The following is a 19461-nucleotide window of genomic DNA, read 5'->3' on the forward strand; positions in this document are numbered from 1 at the left end:
AGCAGGGGTTATAGAACCAGTACCCATGATGCACAAAGGCAAAGGATTTTACATCAGAATTATTTTGGTAACAAAAAAGGAGCACTCCTGTTGACCCATGCTAGATTTGTCCTTACTAGACATCTTTGCAAAAGTTCCAAGATTCAAAAATTGCATCTTGCAGTCAGTCCTAGTAGTGTTCCTAGACCACAGTTTCATAGTGACTTTAGATCTTCAGGATAGTTGACATCATATTCCCAGTTTAAGGAAGTTTTTGTGCTTTGCTGTGTATGTCTTGCATTATTAGTTTTCTGCATTACCCTTTAGGTTGTTTACTGGACCTCAAGTTTTTATCAAGTGCTTCGCCCTAGTGGTTGTGCATTACAGACCCCTTGGCATCCACAAATCCAAATTTTCGTTATTTAGATAGCTTGCTGTTTTGTGCAGATTCCATATCCAGATGGTTGGCATCCTTAGGTAAGTTATCTTCCCTCCTTTCTCACCTGGGCTTCAAATTGAAGCTTTAAAAGTCCTTTATCACACCCTCTCAATGAATTGATTTCCTGGGATATTGGTTAAACACAGTAAAAATGATGACCTTCTTGCCATAAGGCAAAGTTGTGACTTAGGGCATTTTCTTTTATTTTGGCTTCTAAATTGGGGTCTATATTAGAACAGCGAATATTTAACAGTTTGAATCACTAAAGGTCGAACTTTAGTGATCGAACTGCTAAAACATCGAATGTTCAGAAACAAAATGTTAAAAAACTAAACGGTGTAAGCAGGGGGGCAAGCCCCCTGCACCCCCCCACGTGGGGGGCTGTACCCCCCCACCCCCCGCTACTTAAATATACCAACTCCAAGACCGCACTACATTGAAGTAAATGGAAATCTCCCCTTATGGAGATTTCCATTTGTTTCTTCGATGTTCTGCAGTTTCACTATTCTTGTGTCGACAGTGTCAGATTCGACATTGTTGGCTTTCGAGAATGTAATATAGACCCTTCTAAATGTGCCCTCTGCAAGAGAATTCCCCAAAGTTGTACATCTCATGGCATTAGTGATCCTCATGATACCACTAAACAGAAGACTATACATGAGAAAAAGTCGATGGCATTGAATTGTTGTATCCAGCACCTTTATCCCTTGGATTTCCACATACTAGTACTTGGATTTGTGAAATAGGAACTGGAGGGGTAGCGGGATCAGCTGTCTCTGAACCCAGGACTCCCTTTCTTTCTTGATACTGAAGTGCATTTTATCTAGACAGACTCCTCAGATTTTGATTTGGGGCAGTGTTCCATGGGAGTTGAAGTGCAAGGCTTGTGGGATCCTCCGGATATGCCAAAACACAAACATGAAATTCATGTTTTCAATGATTCATGCCTTAAAAGTTTTTCACCATTCATGGACTCTGGGTCCTTTGCTAGTGATCACAAGCAACACTTCCATGATGTGGTACCTGAGCAAGTAAGAGAGGTAGTCAAGGTCATTCCTTCTTTGCCAGTTGCTGATGATGACCTGGGAGCTGCAGATGAAGCATTCTCTGACTGTTCAGGCCTTGTACATTCTGAGAGAGCAAAACACAGTGGCAGACAGACTAACCAGATCCTGGACATTCCCTCACGATTGGAAGCTCCATGTAGAGGTCTTCCAGGACTTGATCCAGATGTGGATAACACCTCAGCTAGATTTGTTTGCTTCCTTTCAAAACAGACATCTGAAAATTTCTATTCAAGATATCCTTGCAGCTGTGATTAGAAGACAGACACTTTTATTCCCATTGTTGGGAATGTTCCTGTATGCTTTTCTAAACATTCTAGTGATTCCCAAGGTACTTCTAAAGACTCAGAAAGAATTTCCAAATAACATTGGGGCAACCCCCTTTAGCCCCAGCAAAGCTGGTTCTCCTGTTTAACAGAAATGGCCAAGGGCAATTATCATAAGCTTCCTCAGAGACTGGATTTTCCTCACACAGTGTCTAGGGAGAATGGTCCACCCCAACTTAAAGCAATTGCAAATTACAGCTTGGATGATTCTATTTTGATACGTTTTATGCACCTGTTCCCTGAGGATGTGCAGCAGGTGTTTAAGGAGGCAAGAAACATGCAACTAAAAAATCTTTGTTTAGAAGTGGAAAATGTTTTCTTGGGGATGCCTAGCCAGTAATAGAGATCCTGAAAGGGTGTCAACTCTTTTTTGGTTTTGAAATGTTTATCTGAGATACTTGGGGATGGTTAGTCATATGCTTCTATTGAAGTGTATTTTGTGGCCATCTAGGCTTATCTGCCCATAGATTTTCCCCTCTTTGTTTCTTTTTATAGTCAAACAGTTTATGAAAGAACTGTTGCACGAGACCCCCCTTTCTCCACCATCACCACCATGGTGATTGACCTTATTAGTTTTGTTAGGAGCAAAGCTGTGGTTATTTCATATATCAGAGATTGTAGTGGAACAATAAAAGGAAAGTGTCAGATGTGTTTAAGATGTATATGTTTTTCACAAAAAAGGCAATTTTTGTTTGCAGTATGTTTCTGTTTTTGTTTTCAGATTAAGAAAATTGTGTAGGTTTTAGAGATGCCATTTTCCTTGTAGCCACATATCAAATCTGTCCTCAGCATAAGAGAATGTTGGTTTAGTGTGCTAACTAAACTTTCTCCTTTTCCCTTTTAAGGCTTTGGCTATGGATGCTTTGGCACTGGAACAGCAGCTCCCACCTTACACCTTCTTTACCCAACCAGCACCACAAGTGCAGTTAGTAAGCAGCTTGTCACAAAACAGCACACTGCAGCAGAGTACAGCACTTCAGCGAGGGGTACAGCTTCCTCCACTCTCTGTCACTGTCCCATCTACAATTCCTCAGTCTCCCCCAGGCAATCAGAATCCTCCATCCATGGGGATTGATATCAACTCGGTAAGTAAGAATTGAGACACTTTTTAAGTGAAAGCAGACTTATTTTTAGAAATGGAAAGAAAGGAGCCTTATCTTAAAGAGCCATTATGACTGACCACAAAGTTAAAATAATCTCATTGTGCCAAATTTGCTGAATTGGCAATTGAAAGGAGTCTGACATCATCAGTTTCATGTAGACATCACTGCTAAAGTGTAGTACAGAAGTGTACAGTTATTTTTGGAGTCATATACCATCTGTGCCATCTTCCAGAATGCAAGTCTTCTTCAATACTGCAGAAAATATCATACCAGGCATTCTTTGCAAAAAATGTTTAACAAAATATATAACTAAATACAATAAAAACATGGTCATTGTTTCTTATTTTTTTTTTTTCATTTGTAGCACATTGTATTGCCCAAAGTGAATTAGTTTTATAAACTATATTCTGCAGTCTAATAGTATGTTAGGCTACACCCTTGGGATTGTATAGCGTAGTGGTACACCTTTGATAAATATGTTATTTTCATTTATTAACCTAGAATGCAGTGCTAAGTTTAGCAGGAATCCTCTGCCTTACAATATCTTAACATTCTTGAAGCTTTAGTTAGGGATGTACAGAGCAGTACAGTTACTGCAAACCAGTGACACAAAAGTCGTATTTTCCCCCCTCTTTTTTTTTATTAAAATCCCTTTGTACTTGAAAGTTACCTGAAAGAAACAGATATTGTACATAATTTCATTATTTTTCCTTTGTGCAGTGTGCCTTTTTTCAGTATTGAAAGTTGCATTATCAGCATTCTGCAAATGATTGATATCTCTGAGTGTACAGTATTTTAAGTGTCTTGAGAAAAAACAAAAATGATGCATAACTCAGTCCTTTTACTAGTGTTTTAGCGTGAGTATCCTACCTCAACTAACAGCAGCTCTGAGTTTTGGATTTGTGCAAAAATGATGCATAGAAACAGCTTCAGTTATTATGTGGAGAATAATTTTAGTTTATTGCAGCATTTTAGAAGTGGTGGAATGAAGTATGATGAATGTAGTCAAAGTTTTGTGTAGTTTTTCTCTCCTTTCAATGCTGACTGTGAGCTCGAGAACCCGGAGTACTGTTTCAGAAGTGGCTGGCAAATATAGCTGTTTTGACTGTTAGAGTTAGCCTTTTGTACAGTGTTGGTGAGCACTGTAGTCCATAACTAACTCTAACATTGTATTGCCCAAAGTGAATTAGTTTTATAAACTATATTCTGCAGTCTAATAGTATGTTAGGCTACACCCTTGGGATTGTATAGCGTAGTGGTACACAGCATTTCACACTGAGCTAATCGAAGGAAGGACACTGAGGAAACTCGGAGCTATAATATATAACATTAAGTATCATGTTTTTTGTTTATTTTGTTCTTTATTTCTTTGTTATTTATAGCGCTTTGTGTATTTTTCTAGATAGTTTCACTATGTATGAGGTATTAACTGGAAATTGTCCACTTTTAGTAAGCATCTGTTGGGTTGTTTGTTTCTGATAACTTGTTGCAGTTAAACTCTTTTTTTCTAGAGGCTCCTTTAGCTGTTTAAAACTTTCATTTAAAGGCTCACTGCTGCTTTTCAGCTGTGAGAAACATTTCTGCAGTTTGTTCTAAGTAGTGGGGATATTTGTAGCATTTCCATATTCAGGCTTGTATTTGGGCCTAGTGTTTGTGGAGGCTGTGTCTGAGCACATATTCAGGAACATCTTGGTTTAGCCAAAGCCATCAGGCATTTCAGTGAGAGAAAATTGTTTGAGGTCATTGGCTGACTGAGGTCACCTGGACTACAGCTTAGACTAAGCACCTCATTGGTTCTTTTGAGATTTCTTTCTTAAAAGCTGTCTCAGGTTTCAACCTTCTGTTACCTAAGAAGTTCAGTTGTGAAAAAAAAAAAAAATCTGCTTTTACTGTATTTGTGTTTCTTCCTACTTTATTTTGCTTTTGCGTCATCTTAAAAATACTCAATTGTATTTATTACTGCTTAGTGTAACTCATTTTAAGCCTTTTAGTTTAAGCACTTGGGCTTCAGACCAGTTGTTTTACATTAAGAAGGTTTGTGGTCTGCACTGTAGTGGCAGAACAGGTAGCTTACATCCTTCTAAGTTGGGAACTGCTGATTGAGGGCTCAGTGTCTGTTATTCTAAAGGTGTATTAATTCTGGTTTAAGCACTTCGGCTTCAGGCCAGTTATTTTACATTAAGAGGGTTCGTGGTCTGCACTCTTGTGGGAGGAGAGGCTGGACTCTGCCCTTCTGAGCTGGAAATTTCTGGTTAAAGGCGTATAGTGCCTGCATATTTTAACTGCTACTTACTGAAATTGGTACACCTTGTTTGCTGTAGCATGGACTAGATCCAGGCTTGCTGAATCTAGCTTTGTTTGTATAACTTGAGCACTAATCCAGGCATTCTTTAAAGTATTCAATTGTATTTATTACTGCTTGGTAGTAACTTGATTAAAGTGTAGCTATCATTCTAAGTCTTTTGGATTAAGCACTTGGGCTTCAGACCAGTTGTTTTACATTAGGAAGGTTTTTGTGGCCTGCACTGTGGTGGCAGGGCAGGTAGCTTACATCCTTCTAAGTTGGGAACTGCTGATTGAGGGCTCAGTGTCTGTTATTCTAAAAGTGTATTAGTTCTGGTTTAAGCACTTGGGCTTCAGGCCAGTTATTTTACATTAAGAAGGTTTGTGGTCTGCACTCTTGTGGGAGGAGAGGCTGGACTCTGCCCTTCTAAGCTGGGAATTTCTGGTTAAAGGCTTATAGTGCCTGCATATTTGAACTGTTTCTTACTGAAATTGGTACACCTTGTTTGCTGTAGCATAGACTAGATCCAGGCCTGCTGAATCTAGCTTTGTTTGTATGCTTGTTGTTTGTTTGCTTGTTATTTCCCTGAAATGCTAATTCCACTTAAAATGTGGCTTTTCAGCGCTTCTGTGGATCCCTAGTGATATCTGCATTGCTTACTGTACTTATTTCCTTGTTTCACTTGAAAGAAAGTTACTGTTTGTCGTATTTGCATTTAAGTTACCTGTGAAAAATTGCATTTTAGTTACCTGGCACTTGCTCACTAAAGCAATTATATAAGTCAGCACTAAAAAATTAAAAGCACTACACCCTCACAAACTCCCCTTGAGTACCCTGTTCCCCATTGGCCCTTTTTTCAATTATAAAGGAATTCCCAATACTATTCTAGCATGTCCAAAGGTCAGTTGTCAATCTCCTCTCCGGTCCAGCTGGTGAATCTGGGAATCTTGAGGCAATGTTACAACTGCCTCATGTACACAGACAACCCTCTCCTCCTCCCAACAAATTCCAACACATGTGAGGGATGCAACCATATAGCCAAACTGGAGGCTAAGCTCTCTCAACTCAGTACTGGCGTAACCAGTCAGGAGGAGAAGGAAACCACAGTCACTACAATTCCAGTCTCACATAGACCTAAACGACAGCAAACCAAACACATAAACACACAAAAACATACTCGGAGGCTCTAAATAAAAATCTGCCTAAGCAGCAGAGACCTCCAAAGCAGACACCCAAGCAACTGCTACCCTAAAACAAAACACGTGCAACACATAGCTCACAAAGCCAGTGTGCCAAACAGTCACAGCCCTTAAGGCTAAACAACACACCTGATACACTTGTAATAGGTGACTCTATCGTCAGGCACACTGACGTCCCGCTCACCAGGCTGAACAAGGAGAAGGTCACGGTGAGCTGCCTGTTGGGCGCTAGGATCCGCCACATAGCACAAGCACTCAGGTCACTCCAAGACAAGTACAAATATGACTCAGTCATTGTCCATGCTGGTGTGAATGACCTGAGATGTACCTCCCTGGACTACATGAAAAGAGACATAGAGGAGCTGTCTGAGCATGTAGCCCGGGTCGGTATGACCCTGACCTTGAGTAGCATCTTACCCTCACCAAGAATGATGCCACAATATGAAGACAAGATGATCAATTTCAACAATTGGCTTAAGTATTGGTGTCATTCAAAGGGGATCCAATGCCTGTCAGCCTGGGATGACATGCTCGACAAGCCACGATGCTTCGCTAGGGACGGCTTGCACCTGTCACCCCTGAGCTTTCGGATATTGGCAAAGGCTCTTGCTACCCCCATAGTGCCTTTTTTAGGCAAGCCTCAAAAGACAAACCCACCTCCATAGGTATCACAAGGGATAAGAAACTAAGAGTAATGCTACTCAACGCCAGAAGTCTAAATCTCAAGATGTATCCACTCGAAACTCTCCTTAGCATGGAGAACATCGATATCTGTGCAGTAACCGAAGCCTTGTTCAAGGCTCCCGAGAGCACCCCAGCACCACCAGGTTATACCTCCTACCATGCTTTTCGGCCCCAAAACTTGGACCGAACCACAAAAGGAGGGGGAGTAGCAATATTCGTCAAAGATACCCACACCTCCAGGTTGATGGCACAGCATGAAGCATCAGAGACTATCGATGTGCAACTAACAGTGGGTAAAACTGCCTTCCAGTTTATAGCCTGCTACAGACCACCCTCCCAAACCCAGAAACCCCACTCGGCCTTCCTGAGAACACTGGAAAATATGAAGGTCTCTCCAAACACCATTATATTGGGTGACTTCAACTACCCAAACATAGACTGGGAGCATTACTCTAGCTCCAACACCCTAGCCCAAAGGTTCCTAGAATTTATAAACTCAAATGCTATGGAACAACTTGTTACCACTCCCACAAGAGGGGAAAACATACTGGACCTGATCATCACCAACATGGGGACTCTATGCTCCAGACCAGAAGTGTATCCCTCACTGGTAAGATCAGACCATAAACTAATCTCACTGGATATTCACATCCTGATCCCACTCCTTGCCCAAAAAACCACAGTGAAAAACTTCTCTAAAGCAAATTTCACACTCCTCAAAACCGAGGTGGAATCCTTCAAAGCCCCCGGGCCTGTGGAAAATACGGCCCAGACCGCAGAATCCTTTATAAACGGATTCTATGAACACCTTCAGGAATGCATGGATCATGCAATCCCAAATAAAACCAAGACCCAATCCTCCAAAGGCAGGCGTCCTGTCTGGTGGACCCCAGCCATAAACAAACTATACAATAGAAGGAGGAAGCTACTACATGATAGAGCAAAATCCCAAAAAGGGAAGGCATCTCTGATCAGTATTGGCAAAAAACTACGGGCACTCATAAAATCGTCTGAGGCCAGCTTCGAGAGAAAAATTGCACAGGACACTAAGGGTAATCACAAGGCTTTCTTTAGTTATGTTAGGAACCTGGGTGGGAATTCCCAGATATGCTCAGAATTAGTCCAAAATGGCAAAAAATACACCAAACCCACAGACATTGCCAACATCCTAGCTGACGGGTTCAGCGCAAACTTCTCTCCCCCCCCCACCAAAAGGGCAAATATCTATCCCAGCAGAGTGCTGCCCCCCTGACATCTCAGATGCTCAGGTAAGAGCCACCCTCTCCAAAGCAAAAAAACACAGCATCAATGGGACCAGACAGTGTCCCGGGCTGTGTCCTACATGAACTCCAAGAAGAGCTAAACCCAAACATAAAACTACTGTTCAGTCTCAGCCTTACTACAGGATATGTACCCAAAGAGTGGCGTACAGCAACAGTGGTCCCTCTCCACAAAGGTGGTGCCTAGGATCTATCACCCCATAAGCCTGACTAGCTTGGTCTGCAAAGCTATGGAAAGGATCATCATGGACCTCATAAATAAAGATATTGGGGACCTACAGACACTGGATCCTACCCAGTTCAGCTTTGTTAAGGGCAGATCCTGCCTCTTAAACCTGGTCAATTTCTTTGAAACTGTCACCAAGGCCATTGACGAGGGGAATGTGGTCCACACAGCCTACCTGGACCTCGCAAAAGCCTTCGATGCAATACCCCACTCGGGCATTATAGATAAGCTCACCAGCTTAAATATAACCCCCTATGTCACTAGATGGGTTGTAAACTAGCTCAAGGACAGAACCCACATGGTTAGAATTGCTGGAGCCATGTCAGACTCCAAACCAGTTACAAGTGGCGTCCCACAAGGCTCAGTCCTGGGACCTCTCTTGTTCGGTATATATTTCTCGGAGGTACAGGCCAACACAGAAGGACTGTGGCTGACCAAGTTCACAGATGACTGCACACTGGGTGCCATAATCGACTCTCCAGCCGGCACAAGCATCCTCCAAAAGGGCCTCATAGAAACAGACAACTGGTGCCAGAGCCATGGCCTCAAGCTAAACGCCAAAAAATGTATAGTCATCCCCTTTGGCAAAAGCAAAGTGCCCACAAATTACTACATAGGTGGTAATCCATTAAGTACAGAAGTAATTAGGGACCTGGGGACCCAAGTTGATAGCAGTCTCTCATTTGACAACTACGTGGCCAAAGTGGTTAGAAAAACATTTTATATAGCCCACCTAATCATGAAGGGATTCACAGCTAGATCGGGGAGGTCATCGTGCCTCTTTACTCATCCCTCATCAGGCTCATAATTGAGTACAATGCCCCTTTTGGGATGTACCTTACCAGACACCTGCAGCAACTGGAAAGACCCTAAAAGTACCTCACCAAGAGGATCAAAGGGCTCAAACAGATGCCATATGCTGCCCGGTTAAAGAAACTCCAGATTTACTCAGTGGCATACCGCCTGCTCAGAGGCGATCTGTGCCTGACGTATAAAGCCATGTCCAACCCGGAATTAATGGACATGCTCCACCTCAGAAAATCCAAATCCCATCGAGCTACGCGCTCGAGAGACTTGAACTTCAGCACTGAAATAAGTAGGACATGCTGGGAGGGGCAGATTCATAACCCAGAGGCTCCCTTCACTCTGGAATAAAATCCCAGTCCAGGTTAGGCAGAGTCCCTCATTGACTCTCTACAAGAGGAATCTTGATGAGTGGATGGGAGATTGTAGGTTTACCCCGGGTATCACTTCTGTGTCAGTTAGACACAGGCACAGTATACTAACCTCGAAAAAGGGCATAGCAAAATTAATTTAAAATGGGTGGCGAAAGCCAAACACACTCTAGCTAGGCTTATAAATGCCCTAGGGCCGATAGCCTAGTATGAACCTATGAACCTATATGTCCTTTTACTTTGTCAGGCTGGAAGACATTAGATATATAGGCATCACAAGCATCTATGTTTATTGAACAAGAACTAAAAAAGATGCTACCTAGGGCCTCCACTGTGATTAAAGATGCATCTAAGTTTCTACAACATCTGTATATAGCTCTAGAACATTGTGATGATCTTGAAAGTCTGCTATTGGTAACCCTAGACGTGAATAGTTTATTCACTTCCATATCAAATAATTATGGCATTGAAGCAGTAAGAGAATTTCCAACTGAAGAGAAGGTAGAATCACGTTTGATATGTGATCTTTTGGAAATTGTGTTGGAGTACAATGTGTTTACCTATGACAACAGCTACTATTGGCAGAGATGGGGGGTTGCCATGGGCACGCCTTGTACCAATAGTTATGCAAACTTGGTTTTAGCCAACTGGGAGAGAGCTTCGTCCAAGGATGCTAATAACATTTGGAATGACCAGATAATTTTGTACAATCGGTTTGTGGATGACACCTTCATTGTATGGAAGGGCAAAAAAGAAGATTTAAGAAGCTTTGTTAACTTCCTGTCACAGACCACTTTACCTCACTTGTGGCTTGGAGTCGTCTGTTTTCTTCATTTGGGGATTTATGGTTGTTTCATTGGATGATACCAACTTTTAAACACTGAATCCAGCTTACCTATTTGGATCTGAAGAAGGCTTGAAAAAGCTGAAAGCGCTTGTCCGTTGTTTACATCAGAAGGGTTCTTCACTTTTGTTTGTTTTTTTCTGTTTTTATGACATCCACATGTTTTAAAGCTTTAGAATTACAACCTCACTTGACTTTTACAACAGCAAAGCTCTGTATTTCATATATTGTGGATTCAGTATGGTAAAAGCCTGTTATTGAAGCTGTTGTTTTGAAGCTGTCTTTTCGCCATTTTGGTTATTTAGCAAGTTTTGAATACTCAGATGAAATACTAATACTTGTGGTGCGACGCTCTTCCAATATTTACATAGAAAAGGAAACCAGTCTGGTAGACCCCTGCCATAAACAAGCTATACAATAGGAGGAGGAAACTAGTACAGAAAAGAGTAAACTCCCAAGAAGGGAAGACGTCCCTGATCAGTATCAGCAAGAAACTACGTTTCCTCATAAAATCATACAAGGCTAGCTTCGAAAGAAAAATTGCCCTGGACTCCAAAGATAACCACAAGGCATTCTTTAGCTATGTCAAGAGTCTAAGTGGCAATTCTTAGATCTGCTCGGAGTTAGTGCAGAATGGCACAAAATGCACTGAACCGACTGATATAGCCAACATCCTGGCAGACAGGTTCAATGCAAACTTCACCCCCCTCTCACCCCCAAAAGGGCCCATAACTATACCAGAAGAATGTAGTGCCCCAGAAATCACAGGTACTCAGGTTAAAACAGCCCTCTTCAAAGCCAAAAACACAGCATCAATGGGACTGGGCGGTGTCCCAGGCTGCGTCGTACACGAGCTCAAATATGAACTAACCCCTCACCTAAACACACTGTTTAAGCTCAGCCTTTCTACAGGCTACGTGCCCACAGAGTGGTGCACAGCAACAGTTATTCTGCTCCACAAAGGTGGAGCCACAACGGACCTCAGGAACTATCGCCCTATAAGCCTGTCTAGCTTGGTCTGCAAAGCTATGGAGCGCATCATCATGGATCTCATTAACAGAGACATTGGAAACCTTCAAACACTGGACCCTACCCAGTTCGGGTTTGTTAAGGGCAGATCATGCCTCCTAAACCTGGTGGACTTCTTTGAGACAGTTACCAAGGTTGTAGATGAGGGAAAGGTGGTCCGCACAGCCTACCTAGACCTCGCAAAGGCCTTTGACACCATTCCCTACTCGGGTATTATAGACAAGCTCACCAGCCTGAGCATAAACCCCTACATCATGAGATGGGTTGCCAACTGGCTTACGGACAGAACCCACATGGTAAGAGTTGCGGGAGCTAGGTCTGACTCTAAACCGGTTACAAGTGGCAACCCCAGGGCTCAGTCCTAGGACCTCTCCTGTTTGGCATATACTTCTCAGAGGTACAGCAAGCACAGGAGGACTATGGCTGACCAAGTTCACAGACGACTGCAAACTAGGGGTTATACTTGACTCTCTGGCTGACGCAGATCCTCCAAAAGGGTCTCACTGAGACAGATATCTGGTGTCAAAAGCACGGCCTCAAGCTAAATGCCAAAAAGTGCATAGTCATCCCCTTTGGAAAAAACAAAGTACCCACAAACTACCACATAGGTGGTAGCCCCCTAAATATGGAAGACGTAATAATGGATCTAGGGACCCAAGTAGATAGTAACCTCTCCTTTGATAATCACATTGCCATAGTGGTTAGAAAATCCTTCTATGTGGCCCACCTAATCACAAAAGGGTTTGCATCCAGATCGAAAGAGGTCATTGGGCCCCTCTACACATCACTCATCAGACCCATCATAGAGTACAATGCCCCATTTGGGATGTACCTTACAAGACACCTGCAACAACTGGAAAGACCACAGAAGTACCTCACCAAGAGGATCACTGGCCTCAAGCAGATGTCCTATGCAGCTTGACTGAAGAAACTCCAGCTGTACTCAGTTGCATACTGCCTACTCAGAGGTGATCTCTGCCTGACATACAAGGCCATGTCCAACCCAGAATTGATGGACATGCTCCACCTAAAGAAAACCATATCCCCTCGAGTCACACGCTCCAGGGATCTAAACCTCACCACAACAATAAGTAGGACGTGCTGGAGGGATAGATTCCTGTCCCAGAGACTTCCCATGCTCTGGAACAAGATTCCAATCTATATTAGGCAGAGCTCTTCGCTAACCCTCTTCAAGAGAAACCTTGATGAGTGGATGGGAAACGGAAAGTTTACCCCAGGGATCACTTCAATGGCTCTGCTGGACAGAGGCACAGGGAACTAATATAAGGGGGTGGCGAAAGCCAACACATTCCGGCTAGGCTTATAAATGCCTTCGGGCAGATAGCCTAGTACCTGCCTATGAACCTATGAACCTATGCTGTTAAAACCAATTGGCATTTACTCAGCAGTAAGTGGAATGCAGGCAAACATTCCTAATCTGTAGGCAAGGCAAGAATTTGGATGAAGTATTGATCCTGTTGTTAGTGTGGGAGACCTAAAATAAGTACTAGAATCACAGTGGCTTATTACAACTACAGTGCTTGTGTTTTTTTTTATCCGTACCGATGAGCCAGAATATTTAGTTTATTACTTAGTGTTCTGCCTCTTATATGGGAAAAACTGAAAGGACACTTTGTAAAGGAATTGTGCAACTTCTAAGGGAAATGCAGTTTACAGACGTAGTCTGTGGTTATTTAATGTTTACATTGAACTCTGGATGTGTCCGTTTTCTTTTAAGTTTCAGTTAGTAGAAATAGCTTCAAGAAGTCTATTGTTTGAGAGTTATACAAGTGAATGACTCCAGAGAGAAATGTTATGGAATTGCAGATTTAAAGCTTTTCAAGGACTGAAACTGAACACAGGTTTATCCATTCATCCTGCATTAAGAAGAAGATCCATTCCAACTCCCCTCTGATGCAGACATATGAAGCCCTGACTGTGACCCAGATGGCTTGTTTGGTTAGTGGCAATGGCACTGGAGGGGATAGGTCAGGAATGATAGGCGTGAGCAGCCATTCAGGGAGAAGGAGACAGTTGTTGCTTTCAATTTGGGTAACACAGCACTAAGTGTTAGTCTGTGGAGTACAAGTCTGCAAAATATACATTGCCAGGTGGTGTGATGCACAACATAAGTTGGGCAGTAGTGTGTGTGAGGAAACCACTCCTAGGGTAAGCTACTTCACAGAACCTGTTAGCTGACTTAACTCCCTACCACCTGATTCTAGTCATTGGGGTCCAAGTGGTGCAGTTGGGCTACTTGGGTAGGAATAAAATGGTCTGTAGGAATTTTGTCTAGCCCAAGGATGTCTATCTGTCACTACCCCCGTTGTACAAATGGACCCATTAGTTGCAGGAAGAGGAGCCATTGGGCAATTTCTGCTGAGATGAGAGAAGAGGGTGGTTTTGAACTTTGTACTGAATCATATTTGTGTTTAATTTTGTTTGTAGTGTTTAAGGAAAGTGTGTTTTCATTTAAGTTTTATGACTCAGAAGGACAATTTTGTTCTGAAAGTCTCAACACTCACTTGTATTTTATTGCTATCTGACTTCAGTGGTGCTGTCAAGTATTTGTCTTTTGTGGTGAAATTCAACTAGGTGCCATTCTGCTCTTCTGTTTTTTGTTTTTGCTTGTTTGTTTTTTTTAAATACTTAAAATATTTCTTAAGACACAGGCACACATACAGTAATAGAAAATAAAATAAAGCATGTCGACATTTTTCTGTTTACACACACACATTACATGATTTCTTTAATTATAACAACTTTCAATCCAACATCGCATAGATCACGCCTCCTGAACTTTATTCTACATGTATTGTTCCCACAAATTCCATTTATTTTGGATGTAATTTGCACCTTCCCTTTTGTAAAAGCCCTCCTTATATTTTTAATTTTTTACAATATTCATTACTTCAGGTACAGCAGATTTTGATTTCCATTTTTTTAGTAATTGATTTTTTGGCAGCCAAGAGAATTAATATTAATTAAGACCTTACTACGTGTAGGCAGTTCAGATCCTGTGTCCCATCTCAAAGGAATTGTTTCCATAGTTACAGCCATTTGCTTCTACAATATTTCTGAGCGTACGCTGTAGGGATTTTTTTAAATCTGCCAGTTCATTGCACTCGCAAAGTACATGTTCCCAGTTACCGCCTTTCTTCTTCATTACACCTCCATTGTTTTGCTATCTACTTTAGGAAACATTCTTTGAAGTCTGCTTGGGGTATAAAATATCTATGCAAGCACTTCCAAACAAAACTCCTATACCTTCTGGACTTTTTTGTATTCTTGGGAGCCAGACATATGTCTCTTCCCAATCCTTTCTAACCTCATCTGATTGATTCTTATAGTTGTCATGTGGTATTTTATATGCCCTATATATTATCCCTTTCTTAACAGCAGCTTCTGTTCTAGATTCAACTAGAGCAGGCCTTTCACTTGGAACTTCTCTGTATTCTTTTCTCTTTGCCTATACTTTATCAGTCCCTGATAGGGAAGACAGTTTCTCACCTACAGTACAGACGACTTCTTGGCCTCATCCCACTTTTATTATCTTTTCCTCTCTAGCTATTTGCTCCCAATATCCTGGTTCCTTTGTCAGTTTCTCCAGAAAATTCCATTGCCGCTTCCTTATTTTCTCCACCACAACTTGCAATCATCTCCATTGTCAAAATTTCCTTTCTCCATTCCCGTTGGCGTAGCTTTGTGAATATAATCTTATGTATGGTGGTTGTTCTCTTTAAGGATATGCATCCAAAATCCCACTCTGTACTTATTGTTGAACTCCCCCATTATCCCTTTCCACTTTGAATTATAACCTTCTGCTTACGTATATGAACCTTAACTGTGTGGCTGTCAATTATCCCTTCAAATCAGGTAATCCTAAACCACCTTATTCCATTGGGAGGATCAACTTATCCTACTTAACTTTTACACTCTCTCTCTCCCAGATAAATTCCTGCAACTCTTTATTAATTATTGTCCACAATGTATATTACGACTGAAAGAAATATGCCTGATCTTTGTATAAATTTTAAGGGACTAAAAATATTTTCATTGTTTGTATCGTACCATTGGTATGACTTCTGATAAAACAAAGAAAAAGGTATAATGTGAGAGTGTTCAATCTTGCCGTTTGTTCTTACACACGGGTTCGGAGCCGATCCTCGGCTCCGAGTTGGCCGCATAGCAAAGCCCTGCATCTTAGAGAAGCTCGAGACCAGGCTATATCCCACAATCCTCCCTGCCATTACTCAGATTTAGTTTGCCGCTGCAACGGGTCACATCGATAAGAAAGCTCGGACCAGAGAAAACTTGTTATTGACAGATGAGATAGTTATTGTTTTGTTTAAAAGTTCTTGTAGTTCTTATAGTTATTGAGAATTTAGTTTCTGACCTTACTATAGTGTGTGTGTGTGTGTGTGTGTGTGTGTGTGTGTGTAGTGTAGTTAGTTTTTTTTTATAGGTTTCCCTTTGTTGCCTACCTTTCTATAGCCTATAGCTGTATATATATATATATATATATATATATATATATATATATTTTTTCCTCTAATTATAGCTAGTGTTTAAATTTCCCTTTTTACAGTAAAGTGTTTTTGCTTATTATGTCTGAGAAAGCCAAGTCTGGTTTTAAAAGGTGTCAGTGTGGACAGAAAATGTCCATCACTGACAACCACACTTCCTGCGTCTACTGTCTTGGCCCTCTCCACTTGCAAGAGGATTGCTCTATATGCCATTCCTTCAGTGGGAGAGTCATGACAGATAGACGCAGGAAACATAGACAGGGGACTTCTTAAGCCTGCTTTCCAGGAGGCTTTGGACAAGTCTGACCAGGCTTCTAAGTCCTCAAAGGGGTCAGAGATGTCTGAGCCCATGTCATCGGCTCCGAGTTCATCTTCTAAAGTTCGTTCGCCGGTTCCACAGACTTCGGGGCCGAGCGTCGAACGTTTATCTTTCACTGAGCCCCAGGTCTTGGAACCGGTGTCGGAGCTACCACCACCTTCCATTATTCGGTCGGTGCCATCTTCGGCCCCTTCGACCCGATATTCCAGACCGTTATCCGATACTGATGTGGATCATGTCATGCAGAAACTTATGGAGAACACGGCCCTTTCCAAGTTGATTGCAGTTTCCTCCCAATTGGTGTCGAAACTAGAAGGCCTTCCCTTATCTCCAACAGGTCCTCCTTCGAGACCCATCCAGTCTTCAGAGCCGGAAGAGGATGAGCCGATGATAGTGGAGCCCTCTGTGCCGAAACCGTCCATTGCACGATCGACACCATTGACCTCGACTCCTTCGGAACCTATAGGTGAGTCGCGGAGTCGACGATCTCTCCTTGGTTCCGGGACCGAGAGTCGTACCAACCTTTCGGTGCCGACTCTCCCTCTCGGGGCCTCGGCGCAGATTGGCTCGGCTCCGTCCTCGGGGTCGAGACCCATGGGCCCCATGTCTGGGATTCTTCCATGTTCTTCGGAACCGGGGGAGTCCTCGACCCGAGGTTCAGGGGTTTTGACCTTATGAGGAAGGTTTTGTCTACACAGACAACCACTTCATCAGAGGCGTCTTCTCCCTCCCCTAAGGAGCCGCTCTCTGTTTCTGTTCCCACGACACATCCAAAGCGTGGAGCACCATTGTCTCAGCCACCCCCAGAGGGTGCCTCCTGTTCCTCTGAGGCCTCACCGGAATCCCCCTCCGATGAGGTTCCGAGGAAAAGATTGTGCAAGAGGAGGCACTTAGATTCCCCGCAGGAATCTTTAACTTCTGACACTGACTTGGATGAGTCAGAGGGGTCCCCAAAATCCTCCTCCGAGGATGTCTCATTTGCGGACATCTTGGAGATTTTAAAACAGAGGGGTGATTGGCAGTCACTAGCCCCCACTGAGGACGACTCGGTGTTGCTGAAGGCTTTTGGTGCTCAACCTTCTACCTCCTGGGTTACTCCGCCCTTCGATGAATTAATGGATTTGATTGCTCGAAGGGGGTGGGAGACGCCGGATACAGTGGAACCGGTCCCTAGAAAACCAAGCAAATTTATTACCACTCCCCAGGACAAGACTTAGCTCACCAAAGGAGTCCCAGTTGACGCTATGGTGGTGGCTGCAGCCACTAAAAAGGAGATGTCTGAGTCTTCCTCTTCTGTTCATCCTCCTAGTAAGGATTGTAGGACTATGGACAGATACGGGAAGCGTGTTTTTAGTTCAGCGACTTTTTCCATGCGTTCTCTAAACTATTTGACACATTTTACACGTCTACAGAGGGATCTCATCAAGGAGCTGGGAGATACCCTCCAGGGTAACACAGATGCTGCTGTTTCAGATAAGGTAACAGCACAGCTTAACACCCTTACCTCCATAGTGAACTCGTCCATGAGGCTCATCTCGTATGCGGCTGAAGGGTCGAGTAGAGCCGCAGCTTCAGCGATTGCTCTACGAAGACAATCCTGGATGCGGCTGTGCTCATTTGTGGAAGCCTTCAAGTCTTCCTTCACCAACGCCCCCTTTGATGGTGCCACTCTTTTTGGGCCCAAAGTGAAGGAGACATTAACTCGGTTTGAGCAAGAAGGAAAGACTCTGTCTGCTGTCAGAGTCAGTTTTTCCGTTCCATCTAGACCGTATCCCAAAGGGCAACGAGGCGGAAAAATGTGGTTCCGTAAAACTCGGGGATCTTTCCAGACCACACAGAGTGACCCCCCCCCAGAGGCAGAGGGGGGGGGCAGACATGGAAGACGTCGCCCCGGCGGCAGAGGGGATACGCAGAACCAAGGTGACAGGGATCCTATCCCTTATAAGCCTTTCCAGCACTCCTGAATGGGGGGCCGACTGTCCTGCTCTGGAGGCAGTCGGGGGTCGCTTGGCTTTATACCCACAGGCCTGGCAAACTCTCACCTCAGACTCCTGGGTAAAAAGCATTGTAACCAGAGGATACAAAATCCCCTTTGTCAACTCCACCCCAACAAAGAAGGTTTCCAGATGTGCCACCCCGTCTGCGAGGCCCAGCAGCAATAGAAATTTCAAAGCTGCTCAAAAAAGAGTCATTCAGCCAGTCCCGGTGGACCAAAAAGGATCCGTTACTTACTCAAGGTTCTTTTTAGTTCCAAAAAAGACAGGGGACTGGAGACCCATTTTGGATCTCAGCAATCTCAATACCTTCGTGAAGAAGGAAAAGTTCCGGATGGTCATGCTTCAGTCGATCCTTCCATTTTTGCAGAAGGACGACTGGATGTGCTCGATAGATCTCGAGGACGCGTACTACCACATCAAGATGGCCAGGCCGTCCAGAGATCACCTGCGCTTCCGGCTGGGAGCCAGTCATTTTCAGTTTCGAGCCCTGCCCTTTGGGCTCATCTCAGCCCCCAGGGTATTCACCAAGTGCATGGCAGTGGTAGCGTCTCACTTGAGATGTCTAGGATTCCAGGTGTTTCCCTATCTAGACGACTGGCTCCTCACCGCCACCACCGAGCGTCACCTCATACAAGCCAGAGACTATACAGTCAACCTTTGTTCCCACCTAGGGATTTCCATAAACTTCGAAAAATCTGCCTTACTCACAGCATATTTCATTCAACGGAGCAGACCTAGATACGCGCTTAACACTGGTAAAGCTCCCTCAAGTAAGGGCTTTATCCCTCAAGGAACAGGTTCTTCTTCTACTGCAATGCTTTTGAGTTACAATTAAAGGATATGTTAGCGGATTTTTCTGTTAGTGGATATGATAATGTCCTACTCTCTGTGGAGAAAGATAAGGTGATGCAGGAGAGGAAGACTTAGTTTGCTCCTACCTTCCTATCTGACCCACTGGAGTCAGATGCCTTACCTATGAATAGTACG

At 43.3% G+C, this 19461-nt stretch overlaps 1 protein-coding gene across 1 annotated transcript in view; it reads left to right on the top strand.

The window, feature by feature from the left end:
* Positions 1-19461, top strand: part of CRTC1 (CREB regulated transcription coactivator 1) — a 1948027-nt gene that overhangs the window by 1417803 nt on the left and 510763 nt on the right. The window contains exon 10 of the mRNA XM_044053956.1: positions 2654-2893. Within this exon, the coding sequence (XP_043909891.1) occupies positions 2654-2893 (240 nt within the window). The remainder of the gene's footprint in view (positions 1-2653; positions 2894-19461) is intronic.

This window comes from Protopterus annectens, chromosome 13.part0, assembly GCF_019279795.1.
Source record: "Protopterus annectens isolate FY-2018-M chromosome 13.part0, PAN1.0, whole genome shotgun sequence".
NCBI classification, from domain to species: domain Eukaryota; kingdom Metazoa; phylum Chordata; order Ceratodontiformes; family Protopteridae; genus Protopterus; species Protopterus annectens.